General features: G+C 27.4%; 1 protein-coding gene across 4 annotated transcripts in view; it reads left to right on the top strand.

Annotated features, from left to right (window-relative positions):
* The window catches only part of LOC129960710 (leukocyte elastase inhibitor-like), a 58,749-nt gene that overhangs the window by 30,108 nt on the left and 12,162 nt on the right, over positions 1 to 16,479 (top strand). For 3 of the 4 annotated variants that reach the window (XM_056074277.1, XM_056074279.1, XM_056074275.1), the window contains exon 2: positions 12,503 to 12,799. In XM_056074277.1, the coding sequence (XP_055930252.1) occupies positions 12,521 to 12,799 (279 nt within the window). In that variant the 5' untranslated portion in view covers positions 12,503 to 12,520. Of the gene's footprint in view, positions 1 to 12,138; positions 12,253 to 12,502; positions 12,800 to 16,479 lie in introns of those variants that run through there. The other variant, XM_056074276.1, reaches the window with a different exon arrangement.

Here is a 16,479-nt window from a genome sequence, read left to right as displayed (position 1 = left end):
AGGACTATCTTCTCTTGGATTTTTCTTTCCAATTATTAGGATTTGTTGCCATGAATAGTGTGTACGCATTCACCACCGAAATATCAAAAATATTTGAAAATACTATGACTCGCAACCTGTTAGTTTTTATTCTATAAGATGAAATCATTTTATCTAAAGTGTCTACGGTACTTTTTGTAGAATTGTGATCAAGATTACTTGAGGTTTTTTAGATTCTGATGTGTCTTCTTTTTTTCAAGAGCGTAGTGTGCTTTGAGCAATAGCAAATTTATTTCTTTTGGGTATGTATGATGCGAGGATAGTGTTATTTGTAAGCACAAATGAAGATGAACAAACTTTCTTGTTTTTAATTTGGAGCAATTCTGAGGGATTGGGAGATTTGCTTCTTCTCATTGTTCCAATCATAGTTATATTCCTTTTCAGTAATATCTCTCCAAGTATTTATGAGGGAGAGAAGTTGTCGCATGCTATATTATATAACAAATCAAGTATATCATATAACAAATGCTATAATATATAACAAATCAAGTATATCATATAACGAATGCTATAATATATAACAAATCAAGTATATCATATAACGAATGCTATAATATATAACAAATCACATGAACAAATCAAGAACTTTCCTTAAAAAACCGATCATTCGGATTTAATAATAAATATATTTTTATTTATAAGTATATTCTTCATATTGCAAAGGAGGAAATTTTTCTTTTTCTTTTTAAATTTATGCATTTTAGGACCCAAAAGTATCCGAACACAGTGTATGTAAGCATTTTTTGACAAAAAGGCTTATGTTGATTAAAAATAAAAACGTAATAACCATGTTATTTTTAATTTTATGACAAAATTAAATAGCTTTAGTACCGAAATGGATCCGAACATAGAAGTAGGTTTAAAGTTGTTGATGTTTGTTGTATGTGCTTAAGATTTTTTACAGAAGTCCTATATATAATAAAATTAATCTTCTGTAGCTGTAACTACTATAACATAATATATAATCATAAAAGGCATTAAATTCAGGCTTCGAAATATTATCAGATGACGGATTCAGTTCTAATTTTTGGATGCAAAATGTATTTTGAATTTATTCCGTATACAGGTGAAAATCAACAATTTCAAATAATTCTATAGATACAAGAAACATTAATATTTTAGATTACAGCTATTTTTGACAGTATCAAATTACTCATTTTTTTGTTTTATATTTAAAGGACGGATGAAGTAGTTTAAATAAAATTTAAAAATAATAAATTTCAATCAACCTGATTTCTTCGATGAATGAACTAATAAATAAAGATTAATAAAGTTTTGTAAGAATTTCTTTTGATAAGTAAAAGTGTTTTTCTTAAAAAAATACATAAAATTTGGAATGAAATTCATTTTTATGTTATTATTGTTTTTAAAAGTTCGATATTTACAAATTAAAAAAGAGATTATAAGTAACCTTTAAATACTTGGGATTAATATCTATTAGATGAATCTATCTAGAATTAATATCTATTAGATCTCAATTAAATGAACAATTTTGATTCGTCAAATAATTTTGTTAAGACGCTGCTTTTACATCCATTTGAAAAAAATTTTAAGCTTTGTAGACCGATGCAAGAATTAAGTTCATATTTCTGAATTTTAAGTATAATTAGGTTGTTTTTGATAAATTAAATTTAGATCTATTATTAATGTTTTTAACTCTTATTAATTAATTTTATTGTTCCATTTAATATATTTTGTTGATAAAATTATATTTTTTCTATGCCAATTGAATTGAATGCATTTAATATTGTTTATTCAAGACATTCTAACAAAAAATTTCGATTATTGAGGTGGTTATTTCTTAAAGGCATCCTATGGATTTTTCTTTCTTCTTATAATGATATATATAATAATTATTCCTATAATTACACATGCTTTTAAATTTTTATTTATATCAGAATATGCGAGGAATCAATAATTTAACTCATTCAAAAAATGCTGAAAGTATGGAAAATGAAAGTACGTAAAAAATGAATTTACACTTATAGTAATGTTCTGCGATTTGTGTACCAGGTTGGTAGAACGTAGGATATATTTTCAGATTAATTTTTGCCATGTATTAAACATCAGTCGATTGTAACATGCAAATTGTAATTTTAGAGATGCTTTTAAAATGTCAAAAAATTATATAAAAATACTATTACCAACATCTAGAAAATATCTAAATTTTATACATCCAAATATGGAAAAGACTCTTTAACAGAAAATGTGAAATATATCCCTATACAATTGTCATATATGAAACAAAACTTATACTCTGGATAATTGTTTGACGAAAAATCTATTTTATGACATCAAAAATAGTGGAGCCATGGAAAATTTCAAAGTTTGCACTGCTTTAAATGTGTAGACAATCCCTTATGAACATTTTAGGCGTAGAATCTCTTAGTATATATTATTACCTTTAAGATGGTATTTTTAGTTTTCCTATACGATGAGTTACAGCAGAATAAATTTGGGTGGTTCTTTTTTTATAATTGAATAAAATAATTTTGTTTTCCTATGTCTTGGTTTGGAGCTTTAACAAGAAGAAAAATGAGTCTTATTTTTTGCATTGTATCGCAACAATTCTTTTTATAGTTTCTTATTTTTAATTTTTTTTTGCCAAAGTTAAAACTTTATTCCTCTATAAGATTTTTTTTATATTTTCCCTTTTTCCTCGGACCAAATAAAATTTCAATTATTAAATACTTAAATTATAATCTTTCTTCAATTTCACGGAAGTTTGTATTCATAGCATTCAAATGATTTTATAAAACACGTTTAAAAATTAATTTTTTTCCGAAAAAAGTGAAAATAAGCATACAAAGATTTGTAATAGGTGACTTTGAAATTAGAAGTACAGTAAGAAGAAATTTTTATTTTTAACAATCATGGGCATTGAAAAATTATGATCTTAGTCATATGAGGAGGATGGATTTTTTAAATGCATCATAACACTGCCAATTTGGCTAAGAGCTTAATGTTAGCAGTAATATTCGTTGGTGGTATATCTTCACATTTTTCATATATATATATATATATATATATATATATATATATATATATATATATATATATATATATATATATATATATATATATATATATATATATATATATATATAATCCAGCGCCAGGTTTTCTTAGGAATTATTACACAAATTTGCATGAAAAGTTTACTGTGTTGTGTCTTTACAGCTACTAGTTCCATACATTGCTTGGGAATAAGTACATTTCGGGATTAGAAGCTAACTTTATATAGAAAACTAACATTACTGAAACTCATCTCTAACAATTCTAAATTAAAAAAAACATATAAAGGAAGAAAGATATCGATTAAAATAATGTGGAAATATGTTTTCACTTATATCGTCTGTTTAACGAAGGATGGATTCAGTTAAAAAAATATTAAGGGAGAAAATTTAAAAATTGAATGCGGACCATAAATGTCATTTTCCTATTTTTGCATCCAAATCATCCTTATCGTTAAAGAAAAACAATAAAAACCGATTTCCCCCCAGCTTTTTGAGTACCAGAGCCTTTCAAGCTGAAATAGTCAAGGACATTATATTTCACACGTGATTCTTTTTTAAATATTTGCATTAATTTAATTTTGAATTCAACATCTATTATGCAGTAAGTAAGAGTAATGGAGTTCCTGGGAGACGAGGGATCAAAAGGGACTTGAACAAGCAGATCACGTTTTGTATAAATGCAGTGTTAATGTAAACATCCCCGAGGCCTCAATGGGAAGAAAACATTAAACGACCCTACTTAACGAGTTATTTATAGTGATGGATAAAAGATGTTCAACTATTAAAAATAATTATTTCTCAGAAAAAAATAAAGAATATTATTTCTCCAGTAGGCAAACGGCTCATTCTGATTCAAAAGAAGAGCAATTTCTTTTAACAGATGTATGTACATATCGTTTAATGATATTAGTTCCTAGACTTAGGAATTGTTGATTTTGCTGTGAGAAAAATTAATAAAAAGCGCTGCAATAGATGTTATTTTTTTTTTATCTGGTATATATCAGCTACTTTTTATTGGCCGGGACCTTTTCCTTCTAAAGCTCTCAATGGGATATTATCTTTTTAAAAAATTTATTACACGCAAATGAAAAAAAAATGAAACTCTTGCATTAAGTTTTTGAGCTCTTTCCAGTCCTAAAATAAAAGTAAATGAATTAAAAAAATCATTGATAAAGCGAATAGTTTAAAAAAAAATATTTCAATGGTCTATTGTATTAAAAAACGGGGAAGTTCTCTCATTTAACTAATTTTTATTTTCAACGTTTTTTTTCAGACTATTATTTATTTTTGACAAAAAAAAAAGTTGCTTCCGGTTTGCATTGAAATTCTATTATACTAAAATGAAACGATTGTATTAAGTATTAGAATTCTTAACAGTCATAAGATTAAAAAAAATGTGTAAGTGAAGCGAACTGGTTTTAAAAATGATTTTAATCGTTTATTGTATTAATAAACGAAAGAATTCACTCATTTAACCAATTTTTATCTTTAGTGGTTTTTCTTCAGACTATTATTTATTTTTGACAAAAAAAAGTCGCTTGCGGTTTACATTGAAATTCTATTACACTAAAATGGAAAAAATGAAATGATTGTATTAAGTATTTGAGTTCTTAACAGTCATAAGATAAAAAAATAAAAATATTAAAAAAATGTGTAGGTGAAGCGACTAATTTTATAAATGATTTTAATCGTCTATTGTACTAAAAAACGAAATAGTCCTCTCATTTAACTAATTTTTATTTTTAGCGTTTTTTTCAGACTTTTTTATTTTTGAAAAAAATAATCGCTTGCTGTTTACACTGAAATTCTATTACACTAAAATGAAAAAGTGAAACGATTGTATCAATTTTTTGAGTTCTGAACAGTCATAAGATAAAAATAAAATTATTTAAAAAATGTGTAAATAAAGCGAATAGTTTAAAAATTATTTTATAAGTCTATTGTATTAAAAAGCTAAAGAGTTCTCTCATTCAAACAATATTTATTCTTAGCGCTTTTTAGGGCTGTTAATGATTTTTTGACAAAACAGTCACTTGCGGTTTTTGAAAATAACTAAAATGCCTTCTTTTTTCAAATATATTAATTATAAGAAGATATAAAAACTTCAATAAGAAGCTATGAAATCTTTCAAATGTTGACATGAAAAATAAAGCTTTGCAAAATTCGTGAAGGGGGAAGGAGGCATTCTTGTGAATGTATTATCTCATAGTGTTTTCACTATCTCTTTTATTGCTATAGTTTAATTCTAAATTTATCCACACTTTTATTTTTACCTCTGTAAAATTGTCGCATTGTCTACCATGAAGGATTTTCTATTATATAGGTTCATATACAATTTCTAATGACACCATATTTGAAATATTTTTTTTTCTTCCCCAAATAGAATTCCTTAGCTTTAAGTGATTTAGGTAAAATTTCGAGTCATTTTTGAACAGTGATTTTCATTTACAACGTTACGAAATCATCAGAATTTTAATTTTAATCATTCTTTAAACTCTACAATAGAATTTCTTTCTTTAAATACACATATGCATTACATACTACAACTACACATCTATTTTGAAAATTTATTATGAAAATCTATTGAAATCGCATCATTATCAACAAATAAAAAAGTTCCTTTGTTCTAATGTGTTACATAGAATTTGGACTATTTAGGTCACCGAGCAAAGTCACTAGAGAATGAGAACATGAATTAAGGACAAATATTTAAAAATTCCCTTTACTTGATTATTTCCTTGTCATTCTTTTATTCACTTTCTCAAGTAATTTCAGATCGAGAGATTAAATAATGAAAAAAATAATTAGTACTGTTGGAAACTCATGTTATGATGGCAAATACAATGCTAAAAATTATTTTTATCCTGTTAATAAAAAAACAAATTTAATTAGCAATTTGTTAAAAGTAGATTATAGAAGTTCAATGTGCAGCAACTCAAATACGAATTTTAACACTAAAATGATTTTAAAGGAGAGCTTCTTCAATTTTTTCAACTGTAAAAAAGTCACGATCCCATTATAAATGGAAGGAAAATCTCATTAGTTTAGAAAAATGCAATACACAAAAGCAGACTATTACATTTTTTATTTTATTTAGCTGTTTGGGAAATTTAATTGCTTCGTTTTAAATTAAGGGAATTTTCTACATTTAATAAACAAAAAAAATTATTAATCTAATGAAGAGATTTGCACACAAATTTTATGCCAGATTCTATATGATTCCTAAAACACGTTGGCATATTTATAAGAACTCCACCTCGAATCTGAGGAAGGTGTGTATGGGGAAGCTTCGAATCTCGATTTTTTGTAATATCTTGTACACATGTAGGCCTGGGTTTCTTTAAATATGACATTGAAAGTTAAATATTCTTTTGTTAGTGTGGTGAGGAATTTTGGAGAGAGGTGCCAACTTAGGTGTCATTTTTGTTATCTGAATAAGTTCACAATTATGAGTCCCGCAACAAAAAGACCTTGTTTTGCATCAGAAAGGTTTTTGCTTAATGTAACTTTACTACATGGCTATAAAATTAGTAGCTAAAATAACAAGTTTCTCTTCTTATTTAGAACATATTATAATTTTTTTAAAAATCCTATTTTAATAAGTCTTGTTTAGATAATATAATTTTTATTATTGAATCTGAGGAATTTCGACTTTTCATTTTACAAAGGCGCAGTTCTTGCACTTGTATTAGACATGCGAAAACATCAGAAAATTAAATATATCTCTTTTTTAATATATTTTTCTCTAAGAATTATCAGCATTATGAAAGAAGGAAAAATTTAATTTGGAAAATAAGTTGTCAGTTCTAAATAAATCTGATTTTTAAAAATTTCGCATTTAATATATTTTACCAAGCATATTTAACTAAAGTTTCTGAGAACCTGTAAGCTGATAAAATATTTTTGCGACAATTTCGACAGTGAATAATTGCATTGAACGGTTACTTTCTTTCATTATTTTTCAAGCATATTCAAGGCATTTGCTCTTAAGTTTAACACCTGGACGCGTAATGCTTCTTGTAACCACCTCGATCACGAGAATGAGAAATTTCTGTGTACGTAAGCAACTTCTTTGTCACTTCTGTACACTCATGGCCATGTTACTTAATTAGTGATGTCATTGTCGATGACGGGACGTACCTTCTTGTGAGTTTTCAACTCATAAACCGCTTGTAATACATTTCCATTGTACTTGATTTAAAATACACAATTGCAGCTGTTCGGATATTGAGTTTTAACAGATGACTTATCCTTTGATTATTTGAAACGGAAGCATTAATCTCCATATTTTTAAAATGACGAGAGATAGTTTAATGTGAGACGTTTTAAAAATGTGCTAAATTTAAAAAAATAAAATTTTTTTCAGTAACTGAAATATACACTGTAATATTAAATAAATCAAAGGGCAGAATGTATTTCAATTTCTTTCTCTAGCTTTAAAAATTTCAATTTTTTTTTGTCTTAAATATTTTACTGAAAAACTTAGATATTTTTCAGAGCATTTTGACAAAGAAATGTGTCATTTTTTAAAATATCACTCTTCTCAGTTTAATTTTTTTTTAAAATCTTATTGCCATTCATATACTTAATTTTTTCTAGTGCTTTAATAATCTTGAGGAACTTAAAGAACTGAATCATTAATGTTATGACAAGTAAGGGAAGTTTAATAACTTTTAATTAAATGTTACGAACAAAGTAGAGTAATTGCATTCCACATTTATATGAATAAATTAAAGGAGCTTTAGAAATCTAGTGTGCCGTTTAACTCAACTTAATCTCATTTTATAAAGATTAAAATGGCGTTGTTATAATTCTGGAAAGAAAGAAAAAATAGCCTTTAAAAACATAATAAAAAGCTTATTAGTTTTCAATACTTAATTAGTAATATTAATAGTTATTAATATTTTAGAATCTTAGAATTCTGAAAAGTATTACTGCATTTAGAAACAGTAAGAATAAGTCTTGAAATATCTGTACTTGTACCATAGATTGGTAATACGTTTCTATTTCAAAAGGCGATTTCATGATGTGGTGATATTTCCAAAAGAATTAAAAAGTCGGCAAAATGACATCAGAATGTCAGCTCAAGTATTGCTTACATTGCATGATTTGAAATTCTTCATGGCACATGTCCCCATGCCAGCAGTTATCCGATGGCATGTTTGAAATATTATTACATTTCCTTCAGATGTTTTTGTTGATCCACAGATGATTTAGTGGCTATACAGTTTGAAAATAGTTCATATTCCCGGGGATAATTGGAATTTAAAGTCTTTCATATATATTATTTTTGTCAAAGAAATTATTTTTCAATAAAATATTGTGACATAAATAATCCTTTTCCTGATAGGCATTGAAATAAAAGAGAAATTAAAAAAAATAGTAGTTGAGTAGCTCAAAGTTTTAACTTTACCTATCAAAATGAATACTTACAAATTTCTTTATTTCAAAGTCATCTGTAATTAATTTTCTAAAGAATTAATAACAATTAATAGAAAAATGTCACAAAAATAAAATCGGTGTCATTGAAAAGGTAATTTAAAAAAAAATTATCTTAGAATCAACCGTTTCAGAATACGTTGCTCTGAAGTTTCTATGAAAATAAATGAATTATTGATTAATTTCTCAAAACCTGAAACGGCTGCCGTAATCGAAAATGTATTTCATTTCTGGCAATAATTTACTTTCCTCGTCTCCTTTTGAGTGATTGACTTATGCCTGATTTCAAGTAATATTAAATCGCTACTGATAAAGACCCGGTTAAATATGCATTAAAAATAAAACAAAAATTAAAAAATAGGGGTAGAGAAGTTTAAAATTAACATTAATTTTATCGCGTTTATATTTTAAAAAATTAATAACGATCGAAAAAAATATTATGCAAAAGTGAAATTAATATCAGTGAAATGGTAAATCTTAAGGTGAATCTTAAAACGGTTTTAAAATATTTATTCTAGATTAATTTCCTCTTAAAATTATTATAGGAAAAGACAGAATTTTGATTAATTTCTGATCGAAATTTTGGTTACTTTCATTACAAAATTTCGAAGAACTCGACCTATTTATTTTGGAGGAACAAAAATGCATACTATATGCAAACATAATCACAATGACTTTTATTTATATTGCAATAAGCGTGACCTTAATTACATATTCAATGAAAATATTTCTGAATGAAGATATTATTTTATTTAAGCAATAAATATTAAAAATATTTGTCGAGAAACCTACTTTTCATATTTCTCGAAACAATCGTGAGAATGAACTCCAAGGATATATTTGCAAATGGAATTAGTTTTCTAACATTTTTAATATTTCTTTCTATAAAAGAAAACAATATGATGTTAATCTGGAAAAGACGAAATAGAACAAATGCGTCTAGACAATGAGCATTCAGTCTTTTTTTCTTCTCGAAATTTCAAATTATTGAGCAATTATTGTGGATAATATGAACGGAAATGAATAAGGATTGAATTTGTTAGAATTATTTTCTAAAAAATTGTAATTTATTTTAAAACTAGCAAACAAAGAAGAAAAAAAAAAGAACGTTTATATCACAACAGGAAGGGCGGCTTGTCTTGTGCACCAATTTTGTGACGTCACAACAAACGTGACAGTTGTTCGTAAAGGGTTGAAAGATATTCTCCAACATTACGTGCTTTTTTTTTCAGTGAACTTCCCATAAAGGTTACTTAACTTTTTACTTCCCACTCAATATTTCTAAATAAGACATAACTAAATTAAATAAATTTAAAAGAACTGGACAGGAAAATTGCGTCGATTTCCTCTTAAATAATCGACACTCCCAAATTCTGGTTAACTAAAAAAAATTATCAAAAATTTTTAATGGCCTTTATTAACCCGTTGAGAACACTGCCTATATCAATGAAATCTCACAATTTAGAATATCTCGTTATTAGAAATCATCGAATAAAAAGAAGAAAGTGGGTTTCAACTTATGAAGGCAAAATTTAGATGTGAGTCAGAATTTTAGAAGATGTTGTGTTCTAATATTAATTTCGTCGAATATTTGCCATGTATTTAAGTTTTATGTACGTTAGATTTATCTAGATAAATCATAAGTCTTCCCTTTAGTTTGATGTAGAATCCTGGAAAGTTGAGTCTAATCTACTGTTTTCTTCATCGTCTGGATTTCTGAGTAATTTTTGAAGTCATATTGTGCTCTGATTAATTTGTAAAATTATATAGTTCTCTAATTAATTTGTGAATTTATGTAGTTCTTAACTGCAGTTCTTAATTTTTATTAAAGTTTTATTTGTATGAAGCGAGTCTATTGCATATTAGTAAGTGAATTAAACCTATTTGAAATATTATTCTAAATACTCTCAGTTTATGTCGATTTGGAACGTTATACTGAAGAAAACGGGCCGTTTGTATAATGTTCATTCATATAATATCTACAAGCCTTCAAGAGAAAAGTGAATTATCCACCACATGCACTGTACATTTTTATCAGTAGACACCGCATAAATACATAAAAAATCTTTTTATGGACAAGCTTTATTTATATTTGGTATTTACTAACAGTATCTCAGTTTTATGATCAGATGGTCATAGTTATGATACTCGCATTCCATGTCTTGGTACTTGGTGGACTTTAAATATGAAGTTGCAACAACCTTCCGCTGGTCTGGTGTGGAAGCTTGGAGCGGTGGAACCAGCTAATGCGATATACTCGCCATCTGAATACGGATCAAAATTACGAGAATGACTCCAAAATAACCTTCGTGCAATTTCAAATTGATATGATAATATTACTATTCCAACTATTACTACTAAAAATTTTATGGTCATGTAACACTACATGTTTGCATCTATGCTAAGCAAAACATATTTTCTTTTTCAAAATCCGACTAATTAATTTTTTTATAAATCATAAAAATATTAAACTACATATGCTAAATCTCCACAATGTAATGTGTAATGCTAAAATTTATTACTTCACTTAAATATAAGCTTTGGTAAAAAACAAATTCGTGTGATTAGTTGTACTAAATATAATTTTTTGATGCTTGCATTGTATTCCCATTTTTCTTCTAGTACCAAGCCTATGTTCTGATTAAAAAAACATTTTAATATTCTGGCCCTTAGACAATTTTTTCATGGTGTTTTAGCTTTTACTAGAATCTCCTGAACTATCAATCAGATATCCTATTTCGCATAATCGAATACGACATTTAAACAAAATGCTAATATTTTACTGATATTTAAACAAAACTCCTTTATTTGTCCTAAATATCCACAATGTAGTTATGCAGTTTTACAATTTAGTGTTTTTCTTAAATATAAGATTTGACAGATAAGTATTCGAGAAATGAGCCATGAGCCGTTTTCGCTATTTTTGTTGCTTGCGTTATATTGCTTTTTCTAGAAAAACAGATGATAATGAACTCATTATATCTGATATAGTATATAACAATAGATTTATTATTTCCTTTATTTTGATATAAGAATGAAGATTTGTTATTTATTTATAATTAATACGAGCTTTAGATTTATAATTAATATGAATTTAGAGAGACAATAAAAAAAATGCTACCTTTTTAAGGAAAACTGACAAATTAAATGTTTTCAATACAATTTTCGTAACGTTATTCCTTAAACAATAAAACCAATCATTATTAATATGCAGCAAGAACCTTTTTACAGTTGTTGAGGGTCAACAATTTAGTTCACCAAGAAAGATTGTCGATTTCCAGTGCAGTCAAAACATCTCGGCTAATACAAATGAAAAGGACTTTTCATCCACTTACTCAAGGGCGTTACTACGCTTCTTACACCGCCCCATTCACTAAAATGACTAATTACTGAATTGGGCAGAAATAACTGTCAATTAAGAACTCGATTGGTTACCGTCAAATGGAGTTGGAGAAGTGAAGTCGGGGTGGGGCAAAAATTTAATGAATGGGTATCAGTGCCCTCTATGTAGCATGACCCGAAATTCATTTAATACAGCAACGCATCACATTAACTTCTTATTTTTTTTGTTTCTGTTGAAAGGTAAGAGAACCAAACGATAGAAGAAAAAGGATATAATTGTGTTCCATTTCGGTGTAAGCGGTACACGGAAAAAACCACTCGATTTCAGCATCAATTATACCCACCTTTCTGATTCTACAAAGCAACTTTGACAACCGAGTTTGCAAAAAATATCTTTTATTCGAGTCAAATTAAGGTAAGAATATACTATGCATACAAATTGTAAATATATTCAGTCTAAGCATAGTTAACTGCTTTTATCTGTCTCACTTTAATACACATTACACGTCCCGAAGGAAGCACAAACATGGACTGGTTTCTGTATATCCCGAAAGGTCAAAGAGGCTCAAGTCAACATAAAGTTTCTTGAAAGTGCTCTATTATATACATATCATTCAATTCGCTTTGATCCTGTCTTAACTTAGTAGTTATTTTCTACTTTGCAGAATCCAGCTTCTTTAGAAATGTGGCTTATCTATTGCATTCCCCTATTCTTCATGGTACCAATAGCTACCACAGAATATCCCGTTGGCTTCAAATACGAGCATTTGATGGATTCTATTTTAGATTTCTCAATTACTGGCTTCAATCTTCTGGTCCAAAACAGCCCTCAACAAGGCAATATACTCTACTCTCCTTTCAGTATATACAGCATACTAATGATGGCTCACCTTGGATCAAGAGGGAAAACTGCTCAACAAATATGCAATACTCTGGGAATTTGCCATTTCAACAAGACAATGGTAAGATCAGTTTGTTTATTTTAAATATTTTAACAGAACTATTTGGATATAGCCATTTTATTATCGTTAGAGCATTTTCAAACGAATATTAATTTTTGTTACTAACGGTTTTTTTTAAATATATCAATAGAGATCTAACTTTTGAGAGAATTTGTATCATTAGAAAAATTCTCTGCAAATATTAAATATTCTGGAGACTCTGTATTTAAACTAGATAATACTGAGCTAGATTTGTTTGATTTCAAGTATTTCAACATAACATTTTGCATATAACTGTTTGAAGATTTTAGTTGTATAATTAAATTATGTAACTACTTTTTAATATTATTGTGCACGCAACTTTGCGATTAAAGAAAATTTAAAAAAATTACTTTCAGAATGCCTTTGGATATTGCATATATTATTTGCTTTACATTATTTATGAGGTTGTAAAATGATCCCAGTGGAATATAAATCATTGAAAAACTACACACCAAACAAATGATACTCTGAGAAATTGTCATTTGAATGATAATGAGATAAATTTGTTTATTTCAATGTTTTTCAGTAAAATTTTTTTCATAGAATCCTTTTCTGATCAGTAGAAACCTTTCTAAAATATAATTAAATTTTGTCACCAATTATTTTCTTATTAATATTTTTTAAAAAAACAATGCTGCTTTCGAAAACAAATAATTTGTTAAAATTTATTTTAGAAATGCTTAATTTTAATTTATTTTATTAAAAAATTTATTTTAGAATATTTTACATATAATTAGTTTTTATTATGCCTGTAAGATAAACGTTACGAAAAAGTATCACTGAAAAATTGCTCGACAAACACGCAGTACTCGGAAAATTTGCCATTCGTACAAGGCAGTGATGATTTTTTAATATTACGTTTGACATATTTCAACGGGATTGTTTTTATCAACTATTTTTTGATCTCTAGAATATTTATGAATGCAAAGTTAAATTTTGTTTCTAACTTTTTTTTAATGCTTAATAATATATATAATTTTTAAAGTCAAAGCAATTGTTTAAAGAATACATGATTTTGAATATTTCTAATATAATTTCTTTTATATTGTTTTTGGATTTCCTAGGGAATGATATAAATTACCAAATTATATCAAAAGAATAAAATCATTCTAAAAAAATCAATTCATAAATTGGTACATTCATTTTTATTTCTCTCACTAAATTTTTGGAAAATCAATAGATACAAACAGAATTTTTAATACACAGTACAAATTTTTTTTAATTTTATAATTTTTAATTTTAGCCAGTATTCTTGAAATTATAGCTATGAAGTTTTGATTGCAAGAATAATGTTCAAATATTATATATATTTAACACATATAAAAGCTTATGAATTATGAATTAATATTTCACTGTTTATAATGTTTAGATTACTGAAATTCTTGAGAGATCAAAATCGGAACTTAAACTGATGTGACCCATCAGCTGTCAATGATTGGTTGCGTTTCGTTTCATAAAGAGCCTCAACATTTTATAAGTTGATGAAAATTATGATGGTGCCATTCCGAAAAACTTAGTTCAGTTTAATTTTTGGACGAAGCATGTCTTGAGAAACGAATAAAAGAATTCCGTCTATAAGGATTAATTATTTATGCGGTCAATTAAAGGAATTGAAGGTCATTTGCAGAAAAATTCATCTACAGTACCGCATGAACACAAGAGACACAAATAAAAGGAAACAAGCAAAATAAAGAGCAATGAATCATAAGACACACAAATAAAAGGAAACAAGCAAAATAAAGAGCAATGAATCATAACACACACACTCATCATCGAAAAATAAAATCAACATATAATAAAACACAATAAAAAATTTGTACAAAGAAAAAGTATTTGTGTAATTAAATTTAATAAAAACGTTCTGAAACAGTCCTTTTTCTTAGCTCTCTGACACAGCGAAATGAAGATAATTGAGTATTAATATTTCAGGACACTCACGCATGTTATTAAAAATTTTATAGTTATTTAGTTATGAATTAATATTTATTATTACTTTATAAACATATATTATCCAATTTTATTTATGTAATATTTTATAATTTCATAAATATAAATTGATATTTAGTCTTATAAATCAAGTAACTCAAGAATTCTACAATTATTTCTGTACTGCTATCACTTTACTCCCTTCAAGAATTAAAATCTGATTTTTCATGAATATTATAATTACCATTACAAGCGATAAACGTTTTGGTTGTGTATGTGTCGATATTTTTTTGAATCTCCCCTTAAGTAGCCCCCCCCCCCATGTGGTGGTTGTCATGTGAATCGTATGCGATTCACACGTACTTTCTGAGTATAGATAGTCCAAATTGCAGGCATGAATTGTGGCAACGAACGGGATCATGCGATTCTGAATTATAATAAGTAAGTGTTTTTATTCTCTGAAAGATCAGATTTCAACTGTTCTCCGCTTTCACTGCAATTATAAATGCTTTTCAGGCTTTGAAAATGATAATTTCTAAAATCAATCTCGTAGGAAATTATATGAATTTTTGTCAAGAAACAAAGTATATTTTAAGCACAATGCAAAGAACGAACTAATAGGAAGTTCCAATGAAACGCTTAATCAATCCTTGTCAAATAAACGAGGAAATATACTTTTTATTATGGGTGTAGCCTTACATTGATGAATTTTTCTGTTTAGCAGGTTCCTATTCACTTAATCCGTCATTACATGCAATTTGCAACTATTCAATGAGGTGTTTCAGGCTTAAATTTTTATTGTTAATACCGTCGCCGCCAACGCAATCTACATTATCAATTGAAACACATTTATCAGTTTTATTAGCAAGACGATTAATAATTTCAGAACTTATTTTATTTTGAATACTTTTTATGATAAATATTCACGCTTCTTTCCCTTCCAATGAAATCGTCTGGTTTAAAAATGTCTTAGATGTCCTAGACCTGCCATGAAGGTTGAAATCAGCTCGGTAAAAATTTTTGAAACTTTTTTTTATTACATTAAAAGATAGAGACAGTATTCTTCATTAACAAAATAAGGAATACATTTCTCATTTTCAAGACTATGCTCCGACCTCTCATATCATATGCATCTCAAATCAGTTCGACTGCCGCTAGGACTTATATAATATCATTAGAAAGACTACAAAATGTGACGGTTAGGCAAATCAGTGCCATGATTTGTCAGGAGCCAAGGCATACAGAAAGATCTTAATGTTGCAACCTTGCAAGACTTCCACAAGAAACTGTCAATGCGTTTCTTTGAAAAAATCGACAAAAGCGATAAGATTGAAATTAAAGAAATTGAAAATTACGACAACTTCACTTCCAAAAAAGTGCTACCTCGTCATCTTCTATTTGTCTTGGACATCACCATAGCTTTATCACCAACTTATCTCTGGACAGAATTTCTCGAAGTTCAATCAGGTAAATTTTTTTCCTTCTCTTCATTCTCCCGCCATTTATTAGTAATTTGTTATTTAATAATTTAATCCTTCATTTATCTTTCGCAACCACGTACTAAGTAATCTCATTGCCATGCCATATTCTATTCACCTATTATGTCTGGAGGTTAAGAACCTTGAGTTCAGAAACTCCGTGACTCTCTCCTCAAATCGGGAAATCATAAAGTATTAAAATTTCAGTAGGTTCAAAATTTACATTCTCTTAAAGAAATTCTTCAGTTGAGTAGA

This window comes from Argiope bruennichi, chromosome X2 (genome assembly GCF_947563725.1).
Source record: "Argiope bruennichi chromosome X2, qqArgBrue1.1, whole genome shotgun sequence".
In the NCBI taxonomy this organism is placed as follows: domain Eukaryota; kingdom Metazoa; phylum Arthropoda; class Arachnida; order Araneae; family Araneidae; genus Argiope; species Argiope bruennichi.
Note: the sequence above shows the minus strand (reverse complement) of the source record. Positions and strands in the feature narration are given on the sequence as shown.